This window comes from Bubalus bubalis, chromosome 18 (genome assembly GCF_019923935.1).
Source record: "Bubalus bubalis isolate 160015118507 breed Murrah chromosome 18, NDDB_SH_1, whole genome shotgun sequence".
In the NCBI taxonomy this organism is placed as follows: domain Eukaryota; kingdom Metazoa; phylum Chordata; class Mammalia; order Artiodactyla; family Bovidae; genus Bubalus; species Bubalus bubalis.
In genome coordinates this window covers 58,455,731-58,480,406 of record NC_059174.1, presented here as the reverse complement: position 1 = coordinate 58,480,406, position 24,676 = coordinate 58,455,731, and the positions used below count along the sequence as shown (strand labels likewise).

General features: G+C 41.6%; 1 protein-coding gene and 1 pseudogene across 2 annotated transcripts in view; one reads left to right on the top strand and one right to left on the bottom strand.

Annotated features, from left to right (window-relative positions):
* LOC102415868 (zinc finger protein 665-like) overlaps positions 1-24,676 on the top strand; it is a 323,254-nt gene that overhangs the window by 290,146 nt on the left and 8,432 nt on the right. Inside the window, exons 1-3 of one of the 2 annotated variants that reach the window (XM_044931613.2) lie at positions 17,134-17,222; positions 17,729-17,797; positions 20,963-21,089. In XM_044931613.2, the coding sequence (XP_044787548.2) occupies positions 17,783-17,797; positions 20,963-21,089 (142 nt within the window). In that variant the 5' untranslated portion in view covers positions 17,134-17,222; positions 17,729-17,782. Of the gene's footprint in view, positions 1-17,133; positions 17,223-17,728; positions 17,798-20,962; positions 21,090-24,676 lie in introns of those variants that run through there. The other variant, XM_045163360.1, reaches the window with a different exon arrangement.
* On the bottom strand, positions 10,305-10,623 carry LOC123330298 (annotated as a pseudogene).

Below are 24,676 nucleotides of genomic sequence, written 5' to 3'. Positions count from 1 at the left end.
AGTAAAATTCCAATCACAGTTTAATAATACTTGTTTTTGTAAATGTATTAGTTGATCTCCAACCCATTGGATGGCTGTTTTTAAATCCTGAATTTTATCTTGAACTTTTGCATCTATCTGAACCTGAGTGACCCATATAGTATGAGCACCTTTAGTCCAATTTTGAATAAAGTTTTGTGTTTGAATTGAAGTTTGTAAAGCAGTGTCTGTGACAGCGGCAGTGGTGCAAATGGCTATTAACCCCAAAATGCCAAGAATCAACCATCTAATTAATCGCCTAGATCATCAGAGTAATTTTGTGAGAAACTGGGAGGCAAGTGCCATGGGACCCTCTTTCCAGGGTCGTTGGAGATCTACTGGCAATCACAGACTACATTGAGATCGAAGAATCAAGAGAAATAGAGGAATTAAGTCAAGTATACAATTTGCAATCTATACAAGTCACAGAACGTAAAGTCTTATTAAATTGTAAGTTTCCTATGGCAATAACAAAAGGAAAGGCAACACAAGCTTGTGTAAAATATGAATGATTATAATGGCAGGAATAGTTACTATGACTATGACTGGTCCCTGTGAAATATCCAATCCAAGTTCCAAGTTTTTCAGTATTTGGAGTTTCCAGATGTCCCATTGTTCAGGCCCCATTTGTTTTTTGAGGACAATTTGAGGGCGAGGAGGTGCCATTCCACCATCAAGCCAGCCAAGGAGTCCTTTGTCATGGAAGTGCTCCATTGAACAGTTGGTAATCTTCCATGTTACTTGAGTAACATAATCCCACATAGTACTGTTAATATCATCTGAGCAGTTAGATAACCACATACCATAGAGTCCCTAATCAACAATGATGTAATTAGCCACAAACATTAATTTCCATGATTTAGCTTGACATCTATCTCAATAAACAGGAGTATATTTAAAGTCCTTATAAGTAAACCCCTTGCATTCCAACTTTTGTCATTTTCCTAGAGTTTTGGTAGTATTGACAGGGTTCTCATTAAAGGACAGGGCAGTAAACAATCTAAACAATGTGTGGAAGTTCTTTCTTGGAGGCAGGATGAAAGCCCACGTTTGTCGACTAACATTAATACATAATTCTGCTGGGCCCATGCATAAAGGAAGGATTTTATAGCCTAGAGAAATGTTAATCAATCTTCCTTCTTCCTCAGGATGAGAGGGCCCCTCCAAGCTCCAAGGAGGAGGCATATGTACTGAGTCATTAGTGGATCAACTGGTCCTATATCTGTCCATTCTACAACCTGCAATAAAGGGGGGTTAGGTATATAAGGCTAATAAGTGTGATTAATCAAGTCAGCCTGAGCAGGGGAAGCAAAAGCAAGCAAAGCAAGCATAGCGACAAAAATATTTTCAGGATTCTGAGGCATTGCCTGTTGAGAATTCAGCTTGATTAGTAAGGGTTTTTATCTGTCCCCAGGTTGGGAGATCATAAGGTCGATGACCTCAAGTGCAGCATTTCTTGGAAAGTTTTAAAGTTGCCATGGCTTGTACTGGAAACTCCTCCTCCTGGGGATTTTGCCATTTCTTCTCTATCTTGAATGCTGGGGTCTCCTCTGGGGCGGATCTTCCGAAGAGGGAGCCAACTGATTTCGTTGGGTCGATCTGGAGAAATACAAGCATACCCCTTTCCCTGTAATATTAATTTCCCAGATTTCCATTGTTTAGTCAACCCATCTTGATACCAAATGGGCAGAGGAAGGGAGGTATCCTTCAATGCCTCAAAATGTTTTTCTGCTTTGTCAAAATATCCCCTTGCGGTAAGTTTAAAAAATTTAAACAAAGAAAGCTGTATTAACAATAGTTATAGGATTAAACAATATATTGCATTGGAATCTGTTGGGGTCCTTTAATGGATCGGAACCTGGTGGTCCAGAGTCGATGATAAGAAAGTGAAAGAGAGAAAGAGAAAGAAAGAAAGACACAAGGACCCAAGCTCTGATGGAGCAAAGGTGCTTTAATGATCTTTCTGTGAGTGTATATATAGGCTGTTGTACAAGAAATTTCTTTCGATGATGATAAAGATCAGAAAACCAAACATATAGCAACCCTTACCAAGGGAACAAGGGATTAATAATGGTCACAAGGTCAGGAGACAATCCATATCTCAAGAAAGAGGATCGAGACTAAGCAGTTTTGTCATAAGGAGAATGTTTACTGACATCATTTCAAGCCTGTCTCATCCTATGACCTCAGTCCTGGGAGCGGCGTGCCGTTCCACTTGTTTCTGACAACAGAAACTGATAAGGAACAGAGGATTTATGAGGAACAGCACGTTGAAATCCTCCTATTAAACATTCCCTGACAATTGCCCCTTATTTATAATATTTGTAAAAAGGGTTCTGACCATTTGAGTTTGTTTAGTTTTAACATTTTTTGCATGAAGGCAATGGTGAATGACAAATATAATTGTCAAGACAATCACCAAAATTACAGTTCCAGACCCAATACTGTGAGTAATGCTTTGAAACCATCTGCGAGGGTCTAACCCAGATAATTGATCAGCTAGTTGTTCAGCTAAAGTTTCCAAATTAGTGGAAGAAGGCAGATTTTTAGAAAAGGCTTCAAAGATTTCTTTTTGTAGTAATTGTACATTCAGAGAGGCATTATCATGTATGTTTGGTAAATGAAATTTGATTTGTTCCCAGTTGTAGGTACTATTATTGAATTGAACAGGAGTAACACAAAATTGAGTAGAATTCCAATCACATTTTAGCATCACCTGTTTTTGTACATCTATTAATTGATCTCCAACACATTTGATGACTGTTTTTAGCTCCTGTATTTCATCTTGAATATCCTCATCTATCTGAGCCTGAGTGGCCCACATAGTATGAGCATCTTTAGTCCAATTTTGGATAAAATTATGTGTTTGAATTGAGGTTTGTAAAGCAATGCCAGTGACGGCAGCAGTGATGCAAATAGCTATTAATCCCCAAATACCAAGAATCGTTTAGATCACTGGAGCAGTTTAATAAGTAACTGGGAAGCAAGTCCAGCTATGGGACCTTCTTCCCAGGGCCGCTGGAGATTTATTGGTAACCAGACTATGTCGAGATCGAAGAATCAAAAGGGATTCATTTCTTAAGGAAACAGAAGTGTTAAGACAAGTATAAAATTTGCAATTTATACAAGTTGCAGAACGTAAAGTCTTATTGAATTGTAATCTTCCTATAGCTAGAACAAAAGGAAGGGGAACACAAGCTTGTATGAAATATGATTGATTATAATGAAAGAAATAGTTTCTATGACGATGATTGGTCCCTGTGAAATGTCCAGTCCAAGTCCCAAGTTCTTCGGTTCTCCCAGCGCGTTTCCAGGTGTCCCATTGTTCAGGCCCAATCTGTTTATCAAGGACGATTCAAGGACGAGGGGGTGCCATTCCACCGTCAAGCCACCCAAGAAGTCCTTTGTCATGGTAATGTTCCATTGTAGTGTTACTAACCTATGCTTCTTGAGTAGCATAATCACACATAGTGCTGTTAGTATCATTTGAGCAGTTAGATAACCACATACCATGGGGTCCCCAATTGACAATTGTATGATTAGCCACAAACATTAATTTTACTGATTTGGCCTGACATTTGTCCCAATGAACCAGAGTATATTTAAAGTTCTTATTAGTAAACCCTTTGCATAGTGTTCTTTGTTCTTTCCCTAACTCTTTCCCTAAAGTTTCAGTAGTATATACATGGTTCACGGACAAAGAAAGGGCAGTAAATAATCTAAGCAACGTCTGAAAGTCCTCTTTTGGAGGCAGGGCAAAACCCCAAGTTTGTCTGCTAACGTTTATGCATAATTTTGCTGGGCCATACACAAAGGAAGGACTTCATAACCTAGATAGATATTAATTAGTTTCCCTTCTTCTTCAGGGTGTGATGGCCCTTTAAGGCTCCAGGGAGAAGGCATGTGTATGGAGTCATTGGTTAATAGGTTTGGTCCTTTCTCCATCCATTCTACAACCTGAAGTAAAGGGGGGTTGGGTATGTGAGCCCAGTAAGTGTGATTGATTAGTTCAGCTTGAGCGGGGGTAGGGGGATGGGGTTGGGGGTTGGGGGCAGTAGGGGAGGCGCAAGCAAGCAAAGCAAGCAGGGCAAAAAAATATTTTCAGGACTCCGAGGCATTCTCTATTTAGAAACTGGATTTTCAGCTTGATTAGTAAGGGTTTTTATTTGTCCCCAAGAGGGGAGATCATAAGGTTGATGCCACCGAGGGCGGTGCTTTCTGGAGATCTTTAGAGCCGCCATAGCCTGTATTGGAATTTCTTCCTCCTGGGGTTTTTATTGTCTCGCCTCTATGTTGAAGACCGTGGGCCCCCTTGGGTTGGATCTTCCAAAGAGAAAGCCATGTGAGTTCGTTGGATCCATCTAGGGAAATACAAGCATACCCCTTTCCCTATAAGATTAATTTCCCAGATTTCTATTGTTTATTCAACTTGTCTTGGTACCAAATGGGCAGAGGAAGAGAAGAGTCCTTCAATTCCTCTAAATGTCTTTCTGCTCGTGTCAAGATATCTCCTTGCGTTAAGTTTAAAAAATTTAAAACAAATAAAGCTATATTAACAGTAGTTATAGGCTTAAAGAATATATTTCATTGGAATCTAGTCAAGTCTGCTCTGGATAAGGAAGATAAAAATGTTCCTGTGTATTCCCCCTTAATTAATTTTTTATTTGTAGTTTCAGTGTGTAATGTGTTTGGTTAACTATGTCTTGTGTTTGTGGATTATAAGAAATATCTGTAATCTGTTTAATAGAGAATGAATGTAAAAATTGTTTGAACTGCTTAGAAATATAGGCAGGGCCATTGTCTGTTTTTATAGAATTAGGTGTTCTCATTATTGCAAAGTAAGCTAACAGGTGGATTATAACATGTCATGTAGTTTCACCTCGGAGAGGTGTGGCCTATATAAAAGAAGAATTTGTATCAATCGAGACATGTAAGAAGGACGAGGAAGAAAGTTCAGAGCAATGAGTTACATCCATTTGCCATAAAATTCTCTTTCATTTGTCAGAAACCTTTTTTATATGTTTGTATTCATCATTTTATTAGCCATTTCTTATATCTTTTTATTAAAAGCATACATCTTACTTTTCTTTAGCAACTATGAAGTGTCTTGTATATTAGCATTTTATAGATTGGTGAATATATTTATTATATTATAATATATATTTATTTTTATATAAATATATATTTTTCTATATACTTATTAATAGTCTAAAATCTCTTTAGTTTTTCTTGTAAGAGGAAGTTAGTGTTCAGTAATTAATGTTTTAAAATCTTACTTTATTTGGAAATGTCCCAGCTATTTAATAAACTTTTATTATTTCGTTTAGTACAATTTTATGAATTTAAGTTACCTCAATCCTAAGAGATTATTTTAGATAGACATTTTGAAAATATAATTATTTTTATTAGTTTATCTAAAAGTTTTCATCTCATTTGTATATTTATATATATATATATATATATATATATAAAGAGTTACTGTTTTGTTGACAAACTTAGTTTACCTTAAATCTAGGCACAATAAAAGTATTATATAATGATGATTTAAGACATGTCTTAGATAGTAAACAATTATATTTATATTTAAATAAACATTATATTTAATATTGAATATTTTTCAGTTCACATGAACTTGAATTTAAGTAGAGTTCATTAATTTCATATTATCCAAAAGCAAAGACATACATTGAAACATAGATAATTTTAAATAGACAGATAGATATAGTTTTCCACTTGAAATTTAAAATATCTTATATATATATATATATATATATTTTTTTTTTTTTTTTTTTTTTTCTGAGTTCCACCAATTTGTTTATGGCTGGAGTCCCAGATAGAGTGGGCTGTGTATCCCAAGGACATGATAAGAGTTAACTTTAGGTTTTTCTTAGGCCTGTTTTTGTTTCCCAGGCAGAATTGGAGCTCCAAAAAAGTATTTTTTAACAAGTTAACCTTTTCCTAACTGCACATGTAAGAAGAACCGGTTTTGCAATTTCAAAAAAGATTTTATCTTAATCAGTTTTTTCTGGAGTCTAAAGAATATCACGGCCATTCAGTGTCAAAAATATCACTTCTCCTTTTTGTAGTTACAGTATATTATTAATGATATATGCATGAGGGAATTGCTGTCACATTGGATGTAAAGCCTTGGCTACAAAATTTTGACAAATAGTAGGACTGTTAAGCATACCTTGAGGTAACACAGTCTATTGAAATCTCCTATGAGGCCCAATGTGATTAAGAAAAGGGAAAGAGAAAGTGAATCTCTCTCGGTCTAAAAGGTGTAAAGGTATATTTAAAAAGCAATCTTGTAAATCAGTAATAATAATGTGCCAATTTTGAGGAATAGTAGTAGGTGATGGGATCCTTGGTTGTAGTGCACCCATGGGTTTCATAGATGCATTAACTTTTCTAAGGTCTGTTAAGAGATGACATTTGTTAGATTTCTTTTTTATAACAAAAATAGAGTTTCAAGGACAGTAAGATTCCTAAATATGTTTTAATTCTAACTGTGTGTCTATAAGTCCTTTCAGTTTGTTCAGTTCAGTCACTCAGTCATGTCTGAGTCTTTGTGACCCCATGAATCGCAGCACGCCAGGCCTCCCTGTCCATCACCAACTCCCGGAGTTCACTCAGACTCACGTCCATCGAGTCAGTGATGCCATCCAGCCATCTCATCCTCTGTCATCCCCTTCTCCTCCTGCCCCCAATACCTCCCAGCATCACAGTCTTTTCCAATGAGTCAACTCTTCTCATGAGGTGGCCAAAGTACTGGAGTTTCAGCTTTAGCATCATTCCTTCCAAAGAAATCCCAGGGCTGATCTCCTTCAGAATGGACTGGTTGGATCTCCTTGCAGTCCAAGGGACTCGCAAGAGTCTTCTCCAACACCACAGTTCAAAAGCATCAATTCTTCGGCACTCAGCCTTCTTCACAGTCCAACTCTCACATCCATACATGACCACAGGAAAAACCATAGCCTTGACTAGATGGACCTTTGTTGGCAAAGTAATGTCTCTGCTGTTCAATATACTATCTAGGTTGGTCATAGCTTTTCTTCCAAGGAGCAAGCGTCTTTTAATTTCATGGCTGCAGTCACCATCTGCAGTGATTTTGGAGCCCCCCAAAAATAAAGTCTGACACTGTTTCCACTGTTTGCTCATCTATTTCCCATGATGTAATGGGACTAGATGCCATGATCTTCGTTTTCTGAATGTTGAGTTTTAAGCCAACTTTTTCACTCTCCTCTTTCAACTTCATCAAGAGGCTTTTTAGTTCCTCTTTAGTTTCTGCCATAAGGGTGGTGTCATCTGCATATCTAAGGTTACTGATTTCTCCCGGCAATCTTAATTCCAGCTTGTGCTTCTTCCAGCCCAGTGTTTCTCATGATGCACTCTGCATATAAGTTAAATAAGCAGGGTGACAATATACAGCCTTGACGGACTCCTTTTCCTATTTGGGACCAGTCTGTTGTTCCATGTCCAGTTCTAACTGTTGCATACAAATTTCTCAAGAGGCAGGTCAGGTGGTCTGGTATTCCCATCTCTTTCAGAATTTTCCACAGTTTATTGTGATCCACACAGTCAAAGGCTTTGGCATAGTCAATAAAGCAGAAATAGATGTTTTTCTGGAACTCTCTTGCTTTTTCCATGATCCAGCGGATGTTGGCAATTTGAACTCTGGTTCCTCTGCCTTTTCTGAAACCAGCTTGAACATCAGGAAGTTCACGGTTCACGTATTGCTGAAGCCTGGCTTGGAGAATTTTGAGTATTACTTTACTAGCATGTGAGGTGAGTGCAATTGTGCGGTAGTTTGAGCATTCTTTGGCATTGCCTTTCTTTGGGATTGGAATGAAAACTGACCTTTTCCAGGCCTGTGACCACTGCTGAGTTTTCCAAATGTGCTGGCATATTGACTGCAGCACTTTCACAGCATCATCTTTCAGGATTTGAAAGAGCTCAACTGGAATTCCATAACCTCCACTAGCTTTGTTCGTAGTGATGCTTTCTAAGGCCCACTTGACTTCACATTCTAGGATGTCTGGCTGTAGATGAGTGTGAATGATCACACCATCGTGATTATCTTGGTCATGAAGATCTTTTTTGTACAGTTCTTCTGTGTATTCTTGCCACCCCTTCTTAATATCTTCTGCTTCTGTTAAGTCCATACAATTTCTGTCCTTTAGTGAGCCCATCTTTGCATGAAATGTTCCCTTTGTACCTCTAATTTTCTTGAAGAGATCTCTAGTCTCTCCCATTCTGTTGTTTTCCTCTATTTCTTTGCACTGATCACTGAAGTAGGCTTTCTTATCTCTCCTTGCTATTCTTTGGAATTCTGCATTCAAATGGGTATATCTTTCCTTTTCTCCTTTGCTTTTCACTTCTCTTCTTTTCACAGCTATTTCTAAGGCTTCTGCAGACAGCCATTTTGCTTTTTTGCATTTCTTTTTCTTGGAGATGGTCTTGATTCCGGTCTCCTGTACAATGTCATGAACCCCCGTCCATAGTTCATCAGGCACTCTATCAGATCTAGTCCCTTAAACTTATTTGTCACTTCTACTGTATAGTCATAAGAGATTTGATTTAGGTCATACTGAATGGTCTAGTGGTTTTCCCTGCTTTCTTCAATTTCAGTCGAATTTGGCAATAAGGAGTTCATGATCCGATCCATAGTCCACTCCCAGTCTTGTTTTTGCACACTATAAAGCTTCTCCATCTTTGGCTGCAAAGGATATAATCAATCTGATTTTGGTGTTGACCATCTGGTGATGTCCATGTGTAGAGTCTTCTCTTGTGTTGTTGGAAGAGGGTGTTTGCTATGACCAGTGTGTTCTCTTGGCAGAACTCTGTTAGCCTTTGCCCTGCTTCATTCTGTACTCCAAGGCCAAATTTGCCTGTTACTCCAGGTGTTTCTTGACTTCCTACTTTTGCATTCCAGAAGGGTTCAGATAGAGAGAAAATATAAATGTTTCAATTTGTGTATAAAATATAATTTTTCCAAATTGCTGTCATAATTAGTTTCAGGGGAAGGTTTTTTTTTTTTTTTTTTTTTCCTTACACCTGGAAAGCACATATTCTAACCAGCAATTTTTCAGACACAAACGATAAAAGTTATAAGCATATTCATCAGTCCTTCTGTTAAGCTTTGTGAAGTCATCAGGTTTTCCATTAGAATCCTTACCCAGTTCAGAAAGTGATATTTATCCGAAAGTCATTTCTGTACATCTTCTTGAAGAGCAAGTATTTTTGTGAAACTTGATTAGTGCTATGACAATATTTTGAGATAGTAATTAGAATAATGCCTGATAATATTTTGCCCAAACATATCAGAATTTTAGGAGTGCCATATGGTTTCTATGATATCTATATTAGTAACATTTAACATACAATATAACCTGAGACTTATAACTCACTTGAAATACTTCCCATGTCATTCTGTATAGAAAATGAGCCTAACTAGTGTAATATCTCTCTTTAGGGTGTTTGAGGGCCCTCTGAAGCATCCCAAAGTTAGCTAGAAATCAAGTTCTTCATTACAATGACTTAGGAAGTTTTGTCAACAAATATCAAAAAGGTTTAGAACACTCAGCCACATAGGATTATAGGTCATTGTGAAACAATAGCTTTTCATATAGCTAAAGTAACAATAAAAGATTTCAGAACAGATCATTTAAGAGATAAAGAAATTTAAATCTGTTATCCAAGGCAGTTCACCATCTGAAGAAAAGGTGTCATCTTAACAGACAGAAAAGCTAATTTCAAGTTTTGCAACAGACAGAAAAGCAAAATTCAAAGCTAAATAAGTTTTACTTTATTTAAAAGGCAAACTTAATTAAATTTATTTTACACTTATTTTAAACCATGTACAAAACTCACTTCTCATGGTTCACTTTTCACAAACCTGATTACTTTCTGTACCCATTACTTTGTTCTTCCATCCTAAAAAGCCACCTGTAAGTCAGGCTTACTTCCTTTTCCCTTCACAAAATTCAATTCCATTCCTCATACCTTCTTTACTGAAAACACACTTCGTACTTTCCTTAAGCAACCAAGAATTGACTTTTTTTTTTTTTTTTGGCAAGTTGGTCCATTTTTAATACTGAGTCAAAAGAAGCTGTTTTTGGCCTCCCCCGTCCCTTTTTATTGAGGTTAACATATTTCAGAATTTTAAGTAAACCGTTGCTGTAACTGGGTAAAGCTGCCCCAGGTCCATCCTCCAGGAACTGCTGTCATTATTGGCAATGCCATCCAGTCTTCAAGGGGGATATCAGCCTGGATCTGCTCTGTAATTATTGCAGAGCTCCAATTTGCTTTATCCGTGTCAATAGTTCCCCTCACTCATGAATATTTACTAGATCAGTGCATCCACCTATGCACTCTACCGATGAAGACCCGAGGTACCGTTCTGGCTCCTGTGAGCTGTTGCAAGTAATCTTGTATCTCAGTGGTGTTGCCGTTGGCTGTGATATTGACAAATTCCAAAAGCCCTTGTTTGAAGGGCAGTTGACTGAGGAGTTCCTGAGTCCTTCTGCAGTAGGGGTAGGTTGGCTTGATGAACACGACCAACCTCCCAGACTGGATCTTGCTGTTCACGAATGCTTGAGACATGCTGCCTCCCCTGGGAGGACACCTTCACTGCCAAGAACTGACTTTTATATTAGCATTTTATAGATTGGTGAGCATAAATACCAGTGATAATTTCTAAAATCTTTGCTTTCTTAGAAGATTTTAGGATGGCACAAAACAAAATGAGGGCAAAATGAGGACTGTAGCCCGGGAGGCAGCATCTCAGATAGCTCTGAAAGACTGCTTCAAAGTGGCATTGGGGAAGGTCAATATATAAGGTTTTGGTGAATGGGAAGTTCAAGACCATGAAGCATTTATTTTACAAAAGGTTTTTTGTTAGTCATGAGGATATGTCACCATAAAGGAATTTAGGGCTACTCTAGATAGGAGGAGATGCAATGATTGAGACCATAAAATCTGTTCCTAAAAACATTAAAAAAAAAAAATCCAGCTGTCTAAAGACCCATCTTACCAGATGCCCTGGAGCGTGGAGTGCCTCACTCCACAGCTGTTGAAGGGCAACAGCTACAGGATCATGGGGTTCACTCTCCATAGAGGCAGACGGCAAACGCCTTTGTTGTTCAGTCACTGGCAGTGCTCTTGGTTAATGCCACTTTGTAGTCGACAGGCGTTTGCAATGACCAATGTGTTCTCTTAAAAAAATCGTTAGCTTTCCCCTGCTTCATTCTGTACTCCAAAGCCAAACTTGCCTTTTACTCCAGGTATCTCTTGACTTCCTACTTTTGCATTCCAGTCCCCTATAATGAAAAGGAAATCTTTTTTTGGGTGTTAGTTCTATGAAATCTGTAGATCTTCATAGAACTGTTCAACTTCAGCTTCTTTGGGATTAGTGGCTGGGGCATAGACTTGGATTACTGTGATATTGCATGGTTTGCCTTGGAAATGAACAGAGATCATTCTCTGTAGTTTTTGAGATTGCATCCAAGTACTGCATTTTGGACTCTTGTTGACTATGATAGCTACTCCATTTCTTCTAAGGGATTCTTGCCCACAGTAGTAAATATAATAGTCATCTGAATTAAATTCACCCATTCTGGTCCATTTTAGGTCACTGATTCCTAGAAAGTTGATGTTCACTCTTGCCATCTCCTGTTTGACCACTTCCAATTTACCTTGATTCATGGACCTAACATTCCAGGTTCCCACACAATACTGTTCTTTACAGCTTTGAACTTTACTTCCACCACCAGAGACATCCATAACTGGGCATTGTTTTTGCTTTGGCTCAGCCTCTTCACACCTTTTGGAGCTATTTGTCTGCTTTCCTCCAGTAGCACACTGGGCATCTACCAACCTGGGGAGTTCATCTTTCAGTGTCGTATCTTTTTGCCTTTTCATAGTGTTAATGCTAGCAAAGTAATGCTCAAAATTCTCCAAGCTAGGCTTCAACAGTACATGAACCAAGAACTTCCAGACATTCAAGCTGGATTTAGAAAAGGCAGAGGAACCAGAGGTCAAATTTCTGACATCCAAAACACAAGAGAATGTCAGAAAAATATCTACTTCTGCGTCACTGACTATGCTAAAGCCTTTTACTATGTGGATCACAACAAATTTTGGAAAATTCTTAAAGAGATGGGAATACCAGACCAACTTACCTGCTTCCCGAGAAACCTGTATGCAGGTCAAGAAGCAACAGTTAGAACCAAACATGGAACAAAGGACTGGTTCCAAATTGGGAATGGAGTACAAAGAAGTATGTCAAGGCTATATATTGTCACTCTGCTTATTTAACTTAGCTTCAGAGTACATCATGCAAAATGCCAGACTGGATAAAGCACCAGCTGGAATCAAGATTGCTGGGAGAACTATCAATAACCTCAGATATGCAGATGATAGCACCCTTATGGCAGAAAGTGAAGAGGAACTGAAGTGAAAGAGGAGAGTGAAAAAGCTGGCTTAAAATTCAACATTCAAAAAACTAAGATCATGGCAACCAGTCCCATCACTTCATGGCAAACGATGGGCAAACAATGGAAACAGTGAGAGACTTTATTTTCTTAGGCTCCAAAATCGCTGCAGCCATGAAATTAAAAGACACTTGCTCCTTGGAAGAAAAAGTATGACCAACCTAGACAGCATATTAAAAAGCAGAGACATTACTTTGCCCACAAAGGTCCATCTAGTCAAAGCTATGGTTTTTCCACTAGTCATGTATGGATGTGAGAGTTGGGCCATAAAGAAGGCTGAGTGTTGAAGAATTGATGCTTTTGAGTGATGGTGTTGGAGAAGACTCTCGAGAGTCCCTAGGAAGGCAAGGAGATCAAACCAGTCAATCCTAAAGCAGATCAACCTGGAATATTCATTGGAAGGACTGAAGCTGAAGCTTCAATATTTGGGCCACCTGATGCAAAGAAGTGACTCATTAGAAAAGACCCTGATGCTGGGAACGATTGAAGGCAGGAGGAGAAGGGGGCAGAGGATGAGATGGTTGGATGGCGTCACTGACTCAATGGACATGAGTTTGAGCAAGCTTCGGGAGATGGGAAGGACAGGGGAGCCTGGTGTGCTGCAGTCCATGGGGTCACAAAGAGTTGGACACAACTTGAGCAACTGAACAACAACTCAAGAAGAGGAAGCAGAAGAGAGAGATAAGGACACTCTCCCCCTCTCCACTTCTCCTTTTATTATAAAACTGTAGCCCACTATTTACTCTGGCCAGCACCCTCTCCCCCTCTTCTTGTAAGCCTCACAAGTGTCCTATCTTTTTTTGTTTGTTTGTTTTCAATCAGCACAGGCTGCCATAGAAATATGGTACAGATGTCTAGAGACACAGAAACGATCTTGTTGCTAGTGCAGGAGACAGGGTAGATGCTATGTGAGAAGGAAGAAATTTTACTGTCTGAGTACTGCTCACAGGATCTGAAAATTGACATTCTTTTTACTTTGGGGATTTTTCTCCTATGTTCTAAGTCTAACCCTGTTAAAACTCAAGTCTGTAAATTTAGGTATTCTACCTGTTATTTATGTATTTTTTAAAAATAAATATTTATTTATTATTTATTTGGCTGCAGTGACTCTTAGTTGTTGCAACTGGGATTTAGTTTCCCGTCCAGGAATGGAACCTGGGCCCACTGCATTGGAAGCATGGAGTCTTAGTTACTGGACCACCAGGGAAGTCCTCAAATATCTCTAAGCTGGTAAGTTTTGCATTGCAATGCCTGTTTTATGACTAAATTTTAAAATGAAACTATGAGATCTCTATTGGGATATATGTATTGCTCAGGTTAATTTGTAGGTGAGCTCTATTTAACTGTCTTTTTAAAAAGTGCTTACAAATTAAACATTACTAAATATAACAGAAACTAAGCTAAATGGATTTTGGATTCGTATGACCCAAGAAACATTTAGTATCAAATTAACATGTGGCATTAAAGTTTGTTGTTTGCTTGTTATTTAATAGAGACATGACATTTAGACATATCACTATTAAGCACAATGTTTTTATGGTACCCAGGTTTACTCAAAGTCAGTAAGTATATTTGTGGTAAAGTTTGTCAGCAAGAAAATTAACTCATGGGCTTTCCTGGAGGCTCAGCAGTAAAGAATCCCCTCACCAATGCAGGAGATGTGGGTTCGATCCCTGATCTGGGAAGATCCCACATGCTGTGGAGCAACTAAGCCCATGCAACACAACTACCGAGCCTGTGCTCTAAAGCCTGGAAGCCATGACTACTGAAGCCCACGTGCCCTAGAGCCCGTGCTCTGCAAAAGAGAAGCCAGCGCAGTGAGAAGCCAGTGCACCTCAGCAAACAATAGCCCCTGATGGCTGCAAATAGAGCAAGTCCGAGCAGCAACGCAGACCCAGCACAGCCAAAATTAAATAAATAAATATTTTTGAAATGTGTTTTTCACTTGGGGTATACTTTGTACAACTTTTAGTGATCAAGACACTCACTTTCCTGGACCAATTTTACAAGCCTATGTTATCAATTAACCAGACTCATTTTACAAGCAAATTAATCTTAACTTGGCTACGTTTGGGACAAATGAGGGAGATTTAAGAAGAAAGGAATTATGTTTTAATAGATATTAAGTTTTAGTTTGGCTGAGATCAATACCTACTGTCTAAAACTCATTTTTTAAATAGCGCTTTTGTCATATTATTGTAAAGTTTAATTGAGTTGTTAGGAAGATATTGTAGGCTTCGCTCTGAAGCTCATCAGTGTAAGCTATCTTTGGATGCAGATCAGATGACCATAATCTATAACCAAGGGATTATATGTTCTAGAAAAAAAAAATCACTTAAAGGACTGTGTCCACCCTGGATAAATGCCTCTTATGAGGTATTCTCAACATCCTGCACAAGGATACTGAAGGGAATCAGCTTCCAGGATTTACCCTCCTCCCCAGACCCTTTACTTCCAATTTGCAGCCAGACCAGTTCCTGAAAGCTCCCTGTCAATGCCACTGGACACACACTCTGTACTATTCCTTTGGGACAGTTTCTCAGCCATTCACACCTGGCTGAGAGACTACTCGGAAGGGATAACATCTAAAGCTGTAAGCACAAGTCCTGATTAAACTGCACAGTGAAGTGCAACACAGGAACGTAACTTCTGGATAGCTAACTACTGCTTGAGGGATGGGAATGGCAAGGACTGTCTCAGCCGCTGCTCCAGCCAAGGCCACTAGCCCAGAGTCAAGGGCACCCAAGGGTGAGGAGACTGCCCACTATATTCAGGAGCTCCTTCTCTGTACCCCGAGTTGCCCAAGGGTGAAATCTCAGCCCAGATAGCACCTGCAGCGTGTAAGTTACGGACCAGTTGCCCCATGGCTCTGCCTCTGTGAGAAGCTCCTTTCTCCATGTCCATCTTTCTCTGCCTTTCTCCTTGTCCATCTCCTTGTCCATAGGTCAGCAGAAGATAAATTGATACATTTTGCTGAGAACTGAATTTTCCAAGATGGGAGTTCACCCAGTTAATGAGATCTTTCGATCTCATCCAAAGAGAGATTTGCAGACTTAACTCTTCCACAGGCAGTTAGGGTCCCTGCTGACCCAGTGGCAGCTGGAGCCCAACAGGGCCACGCGGGAGGCAGGGGGCACTGCTGCTGTCCCTGAGGCAGATCCGTGGCTGCATGATTGTTTAACAGAGGTTATGAAAACCCTTACAGTAAAACCTGTCCGTTATGAAAAAGTGCAGGTAGTACAACAGGGGTGAGATGAAAATCAGAAAGCGTTTCAAGAGAGGTTGATAGAAGCTTTTAAAAAATATAGCAGGGGCTTTTCTGGTGGCTCACTGGGAAAGAATCCACGTGCCAATGCAGGGCATGTGAGCTCTATCCCTGATCCAGGGAGATCCCATGTGTCGTGGAGCAATTAAACTCGGGAGCTGAACCGAGGCCCAGGCCCTAGAGCCTGTGCTCTGAAACAAGAGAAGCCACTGCAGTGAGAAGCCCAGGCTGAGAAAAGCCCACACAGCAACAAAGACAGAGCATAGACAAAATATATATATATATACACATACATATATATATAGGAGTGTGGATCCCTTCTCCCTCGAGGGACAGGCCCTTTTGGGGGCAACTAAGCCCACCCTGCCACAGGCATCAGGAGTGAGATTCAAAAAGCAACTGCTAGTCCTCAGACCCCTCTGAGCGATTTGCTCCAAATGGCTTATTCAGTTTTTTATAATAGGGACATGGTTGAAAAGGCTAAACACTCCCAGAGAAATACACAAAGGGTGAAATGATGGTTGTAGCTTTGTCCACTCAGAGATCGCCACAGGGGAAGTCAGCCTTTGCAGGCCAAGCTGTCCATGGTGGACCACAAAGCCCACAGGTACCCAGACCAACCCAGGGTGCCCTGTGTGGACAGAAGGGCACTGGAGGAGAGACTGTGGCAGACTCGCCCTTTTATAGACAGCCAGGGTACTGGAGGAGGGAATGCCCCAGACATCTGAAATCCATGGGGCCCCTCAGCCTTGGATGGTTTCCCAACACTGAGGGGCCCTGAGGTCACAAGTGGCTCTGCCAACAGCACCGTGTATATAACTAGTGCTGAAGCTCGGGGGGTCACTGAAGCGGGGGCCGAGATGGAATTCCTTGGACACCAGTGCAGTCCTTTCCATCTTAACCCGAAGGGCTGGAAATTTTAACAACCAAAAAAAATACATAATGGGAACTTCAGCACTGACACAGGGCCCGCTTTCTAGGAACCCCCTTTGTGCTCCAAAAATGGCCAGTGGTTTCTACATCGATTTCTGTGCCTGTCACCTCTCTCTCTCTTTTTTAATATAAATTTATTTATTTTAATTGGAGGTTAATTACTTTACAATACTGTATTGGTTCTGCCGTACATCAACATGAATCCGCCACACGAGTGTCACCTCTCTTTTAACTCAAGTGACTTACTAGTTAAATTAGGCTCCACTCTGATTTTTGAGGGACAAGGAAGCCACCCTTATGACCAAATGATACTAACAAAACTAAAAAACAGATTAACTGTACAACTGAGATAAAAGACTTAATAGACGCTGCAGTATGAAACACTGAGGTTCTGGGTCTAGCTACAAATAAACAGACTGAGGACTTACGTGATGCCCTTTCAGATTTGGAACCTGTTTTGAGCTATGTAGCCCAGCTGGTAAAGAATCTGCCTGCAATGCTGTTACTGAAAGGTATGTGTTGGGGGTCCGGGCATGTTTTGTACCCCTCCCTCATCAGACAAACTCCTCAGGTTCTTGTGTGGGGCCTCACCCCAGCAATGTGCACAGAGCCACAGATGATTCTGATCGGGATCCTCCATTGAGCACCAGGGCTCTTAGCCTCCACTTCTGAGACTAAGATCAGGCCCTGGGGGAGGGAAGGGCGTTCTGTTCTGAGTGGGGCTGGACCAGGGCCTGCTGTGTGACCTGAAGGGCATCGTGGGGTGAGCAGTGGTACCCCCTGCTGCTGTGTGCATGATGCCTCACAGGGAGGGGAGTGTGATCCACGGGAAAGTGTGGGAAAGTCCCATGTTGGACTCTGTATGGGAGTTGACCATCCTGAGTCCCTCCTGAGACAGTGGGCACAGAGGACTGTCTGTTCCTCATGGTGAGGGCTTACTTGCATGTGTGGTTGGGGCTCAGGAAGGGGGTGTGTTGTCCCTAAGCATTAAACAGCATGTTTTCCACTTTCATGATAGAACTGTGAAGACTCATGGACGAAGAAGCCCAGAAGAGGAAAGAACGAGTCAGGCATGGCTCTTTCTCTGGTAAGGTCATATTCTCAGTGGATTCTCAGTCTGTCCTTCCTGAGTTGCCCTTCTCTGGATTCGCTAATCATGTCTGATTCTGCAGTATCCTGTCTGACTCTTGTATACGCACACTCACCTGGGGCCTTCCCTCAGGACCTGGTGTCTCCACTTAGATCCCATCTCCCCATGACCTGGTGACCTGGCCATTGTGAGGAGGCTCCCCTGGGCACCGTCCTGGGCAGGGCTTCTCACCCACGTGTTGGAGACGGGGTCTCGGTGCTGTTTGGCAGCAGGGGTTGCTTAAGGCCCATGTGGATGCGCTGTCTGCTCTCTGTCAATCGGGATAAAGAAGCTGTAGGTGGACCTCAGGTATTAACATGTACAGTACACGGTAAATTCTGCAAAAGAGGCCAATGAGGGGAAATCAATTCTGACTTTTTATAGTACATTTAAAACTAAATGAGCATCTCCTTGAAAACTTAATTGTTTGGGAATGGAATGGGACATTCAAAAAGAGATGTCAGGGCTAGGGAGTGTTTTGTTAGACCATCTAATTTAAACTGTAAAATCAGGTTTACTAATTTTTTTTTTTTCTTTTTTGACCACATGATGCAGCTTCCAGGGTCTTAGTTCACTGAGTAGGGATCTTAACCACTGGACCATGAGGGAATTTTCCAACTTTACTAATTTTGATTCAGTATTTTCTTAATGGAATAAAATAATAAATTTTCAATTTTGTTAATAAGTACATACCTAAAATTAATTATAAAAATCACATTATGATTTTTAAAATATATTTATTTCCTGTACTCTGACTTAATTGCTTCAGTGTCTTTTCCCTAGTTCTGGCAAGTGGTGGCCACTCTCTAGGTGCGATGCTCATGCATCTCATTGCAGTGGCTTCTCTTGTCTTGCAGCCCAGGCTCTAGAGTGTGCTGGCTTCAGTAGGTTCACCTCCTGGGCTCTACAGCTCCGGCTCAGAAATTGAGACTCATGGGCTTAGTTGCCCCTCAGCATGTGGGATCTCTGACCAGGCAACAACCCACATCTCTTACATTGCCCAGTGGATTCCTTACCACTTACCCATAGGGAGGCCCACATATTTTTAAATACAGGTATTTTATAAAGATTGGAAGAAATCTGTATGTTATTTTCTACTTTTATTATTTTTTATTTTTTTTTTAACTAGAATAAGATAATGTTGAGGAGTTCCCTGGTAGTACAGTGGCTAAGAATGTGCCTGCCAATGTTGGGTGCACGGGTTCCATCCCAGGTCCCGGAAGAAGCCTCAGAGCAACTAAGCCCATGGGCCACAACGACTGATCCTGTGCCCTAGAGCCCAGGAGCCATTACTACGGAAGCCCACACTCTCTAGAGCCTGTGCTCCAAAACAAGAGAAGCCACTGCAAGGAGAAGCCCGGGCACTGCAGCTGCAACTAGAGAATGCCCACTCACAGCAAAGACCCAACATAAGCAAAAGAAATAAGCTTTGAAAAAGAAATAGAATGTTGACAAAGTTAGTGAATGAAGAAGTAAAATAAAGAAGAGAATGGGAACCCACCCCAGTATTCTTGCCTGGAGAATTCCATGGCTAGAGGAGCTGGCAGGCTGCCCTCAGCGGGGTTGCAAAGAGTCTGGCATGAGTAAGCAGGTAAACAACAACTTCTGCACACAGCAGATTGAGCTCTGAAAAACAAATCTAAGCGTCTAACTTTCCTCTTGCAGATTCTTCAGTGACTTCCAGTAGCTTTTGGAATAAAGTCCTAAATCTTGCATAAATTAGCCTCTGCCTGGCATCACCACATATCCATTCCCTGTGTCCCAGTCACACTGGCTGACTTTCTGTTCAGTAAATATCTTCCTGCCTCAGAGCTGGCACTCAGGCTGTTCTCTCTGCTTGTAACACTCTTCTGTTTCTCACCTTGCCAATCCTAAGTGTTTCTTCCTCAGAGAGACCTTGTCTGATTTCTCAGTGTAGGTTAAGACTTTCTGTTTAATCTTGTCCTAGCACCAGGCCTGTGTCAGAGCACTTATTTCAGTAGTTACATTAAAATTGTGGATGAAATTGGCTGGCTGGCTGCTAGACTGTAAGCTCCATCATGTTCACTGCTGTATTTCAAGTTTGAGGCACAGAGCTGACGCTGAATGAAAATTGAATGAATGAAAAAAAAATATATAAAGACAACTCTTCTTGTTTCAATCAATTGTGTGTTTACACATGCATGCATGAATGCATGGATATGTAACTCCATGCTTTTATTACAAAAACATCATCTCATAAATAATGGTGTATGCTTTGTAGCAGTTTCAGTTGTATTTTAAGTGTATTTCATGGCGTTAAGTTCTTTCTACATCATCACACGAATGATGTAAATTGTAGTAAGATTATTGACATTGTGTGGGTTGCGATGGGAGAGGGTGTGACCCTGTATCGTGACCATTTATGCTGTTCTATTGTATTTCAGCTTCCTTGAACTTGTTTCAGGTGTTCTCAGGGAACTCTTTGTGGATGCACTTTCCCTCTTAGGTAGTTAACTGGTTGATTCTTTAGGTTCAGTTGTCTCTCCCAACCACCTGAGCTCAGGTGCTGTAGCCTCATTTCTTAACTGTTTGATCTGAGCTATTTCTTAGAGTGACAGAATTTTCTCCCCAGTAAGGTGGACACAGATCTTTCTCTAACGTGCTGTTATGTGGATGACAAGTTCATCCGTGTGAAGTCTTTAGAGTAATGCTTAGTGTGTAGGACGTGCTGAAACACCTGTCGTCAGTGTGATGATGTCATCACCATCACAATGTGTGTTCTTTTAAAGTCACTGTGGACTCTGTCGTCTCTGAAGACACCAGTCTTGCTGTAACTCGTCTAGATAGTGACACAATGTCACTCACTGTGTTGAATGTAACACTTCTGCGTAGACAACCCAGTGCTGGTTTTAATTTGTGTATTTTTCATGTATTTTCCACATACATGACAAATTCATGTTGATTGCAGGATATCATAATCTTAGGAAAAAAGAGGAAATTTTAAATTAGATTAGAGACCAACAGCTTGCTTCAAGCAGCTTTTAAGGATTTATCAGACTATTACTTCAACTGAATTGAGCTTTACCCTCTCACCTCTTCTCATTTTGGGTGAAACTAAGAATCCTCCTCAGGGCCCATTGGTGGAACGTGTTTTCATTTTAGGCACAGTTGAGCTTCAAGGATGTGTTCCTAGATTTCACTCCTGAGGAGTGGGAATGCCTGGACCCTGCCCAGAGGACCTTATACCAGGACGTGATGGTGGAGACCCTCAGGAACCTGCTGTCTGTGGGTGAGGATCACTTCCCTCTGAAGTAGGGATCTGCCCTGGGGTACCTCTGCATGTTCCCTCTGTACCTTTTGAGATCCCCTGTTTTTCTTGACTAAGCTCAAAAGCTTGTTGACTCACACATGTAAAGCTTCATGATTGGTATCAGGAGTTTAAACTTGTCTTTCCTTCAGGTGACCTGCCCACTGTGTGATACACAGGGAGTTTCTCCACAGCTCGAGTGTTTATAAAGCTGATTTCAAACTTTGAAATATCCAGTTGCCTGTTTTATAGCCCTGTGTTCTTGGTTCAGTAGTTCTTAGATAGGAACTAGATACCTGCTGCATGACTGGCTGACAAAAGAGCTGGATTCTACACCTGCCTATGCAGGAGACACGGGTTCGATCCTTGGTCTGGGAAGATCCCACACGCCACAGAGCAGCTACGCCTCTGTGCCTCAACTACGAGCCAGCACTCTAGAGCCTGGAAGCTGCAACTACTGAAGCCCGTGCACCCAGGAGAAGCCGCAGCAAGGGAGGAGCACGAGCACTGCAACTGGAGCGTAGCCCCTACTTGCTGAACTTGGGGAAAAGACCAAGCAGCAACGAACACTCACCTGAGCCAAAAGAAATTAATACACCAATGTGTTAAAAATAACAGATACATTTATTAAAAAAAAGAGAGAGAGGTTGGATTCTGGAAGAAGCCACAGTATATAGCATTACTTCTGAATAGGAATTTCTATTTCTGATCTGAATGTTATCTCCATTCTTGTGGCACAAGGAAGAAGACCCCTGGATTGTGGAGAATGAGGTGCTAATAGCAAAAATCCAGATGAGTGGGAAAGTATCCACAGTGTGATCACAGGTCAACTGTCACAAGGACAGAGAGGAAGCCATACCATTCATGGGGTTTGGGTGGGAGAGTTCTGTGAGAAAACAGATGTTTAATGTTTGTGAACTCTTACAGGAGATTTTTCTTCTCCATAACTTAGGGCTCTGTTCTTCGACATGTGAAATGTGCAGCACCCTCGAGTGGTGCTGTAGCACCCATGGAGATGAAGGCAAGATCTTTTTTTTAGGCTTGTACTGGGACTTTTTTGCTGTGTAGACTTTTGTCTATTTGAGATGAGTGAGGGCTATTCTCTACTTGCAGGGAGCATGGTTTCTCATTGTGGTGGCTTCTTTTGTTGTGAAGCCCGGGCCCTACGCTCACGGGCTTGAGTAGTTCTACCATACAAGCTCAGTATCTGTGGCTCATCAACTTATTCTCCGTGACATGTGAGATGTTCCCAGAACAAGAATCGAACCCATGTCTCCCACATTACTAAGCAGATTCTTACCATGGAGCCACCAGGGTGTTAGGGAAATTAAATAAATAGTCTTGTTTAGGCTTAAAGTGGAGAAGGCAATGGCACCCCACTCCAGTACTCTTGCCTGGAAAATCCCATGGACAGAGGAGCCTGGTGGGCTGCAGTCCATGGGGGCCCTAAGAGTCGGACACGACTGAGCGACTTCACTTTCACTTTTCACTTTGATGCATTGGAGAAGGAAATGGCAACCCACTCCAGTGTTCTTGCCTGGAGAATCCCAGGGATGGGGGAGCCTGGTGGGCTGCCATCTATGGGGTCACACAGAATCGGACACGACTGAAGCGACTTAGCAGGCTTAAAGACAAAGCAGTGCATTCCTCTTACCTTGCTTCTAACCTGCATGGAAACTGCCCTGAGCGTGAATGTCCTGACTATCTCCTGTGAGTGCAAGTCTTGCAGCACCATAGATAAGATAAGGGACAAATCTTGAGATTGTTCAGCCTTTGCAGGGGCCCTTGCCAACCAAGGTCAAATTTGCCTGTTACTCCAGGTGTTTCTTGACTTCCTACTTTTGCATTCCAATCCCCTATAATGAAAAGGACATCTTTTTTGGGTGTTAGTTCTAAAAGGTCTTGTAGGTCTTCATAGAATCATTCAACTTCATCTTCTCCAGCATTACTGGTTGGGGCATAGACTTGGATTACTGTGATATTGAATGGTTTGCCTTGGACACGAACAGAGATCATTCTGTCGTTTTTGAGATTGCATCCAAGTACTGCATTTCGGACTCTTTAGTTGGCCATGATGGCCACTCCATTTCTTCTGAGGGATTCCTGCCTGCAGTAGTAGATATAATGGTCATCTGTGTTAAATTCACCCATTCCAGTCCATTTCAGTTCATTGATTCCTAGAATGTCGACATTCACTCTTGCCATCTCTTCTTTGACCACTTCCAATTTCCCTTGATTCATGGACTTGACATTCCAGGTTCCTATGCAATATTGCTCTTTACAGCATCGGACCTTGCTTCTATCACCAGTCACATCCACAGCTGGGTATTCTTTTTGCTTTGGCTCCATCCCTTCATTCTTTCTGGAGTTATTTCTCCACTGATCTCCAGTAGCATATTGGGCACCTACTGACCTGGGGAGTTTCTCTTTCAGTATCCTATCATTTTGCCTTTTCATACTGTTCATGGGGTTCTCAAGGCAAGAATACTGAAGTGGTTTGCTATTCCCTTCTCCAGTGGGCCACAGTCTGTCAGATCTCTCCACCATGACCCGCCCGTCTTGGGTTGCCCCACAGACAATGACTTAGTTTCATTGACTTAGACAAGGCTGTGGTCCTAGTGTGATTAGATTGACTAGTTTTCTGTGAGTATGGTTTCAGTGTGTCTGCCCTCTGATGCCCTCTTGCAACACCTACCATCTTACTTGGGTTTCTCTTACCTTGGGCGTGGGATATCTCTTCACAGCTGCTCCAGCAAAGTGCAGCCGCTGCTCCATACCTTGGATGAGGGGTATCTCCTCACCGCCACCCTTCCTGACCTTCAACATGGGATAGTTTCTCTAGGCCCTCCTGGGCCCACGCAGCCACCGTTCCTTGGACGTGTGGTTGGTCCTCCCGGCCGCCGCTCCTGACCTTGGACATGGGGTAGCTCCTCTCAGCCGCAGCCCCTGACCTCGGACACAGGGTAGCTCCTCTCGGCCACAACCCCTGACCATGGACTTGGGTAGCTTTTCTCCGCCGTTCCTGCGCCGTTGCAGCCTGGCACTCTCAGCCGCTGCCCCTGACGCCGGACGTGGGGTAACTCCTCTTGGCTGCTGCACTTCGGGCATGGGATCCTCCCGGCTTCTGCCCCTGACCTCGGACGTGGGGTAGCTCCTCTTCGGCCACGCTTAGTGTGCTGGTTGCAGCTGCTGCCGCGCTTGGAACACGGAATGAAGCAGGGCAAAGACTAATAGAGTTTTAAGAAAATGCACTGTTCATAGCAAACACCTTCTTCCAACAACACAAGAGAAGACTCTACACATGGACATCACCAGATGGTCAACACCAAAATCAGATTGATTATATTCTTTGCAGCCAAAGATGGAGAAGCTCTATACAGTCAGCAAAAACAAGACCAGGAGCTGACTGTGGCTCAGATCATGAACTCCTGATTACCAAATTCAGACATAAATGGAAGAAAGTAGGGAAAACCACTAGACAATTCAGGTAAGACCTAAACCAAATCCCTTATGATTATACAGTGGAAGTGAGAAATAGATTTAAGGACCTAGATCTGATAGATAGAGTG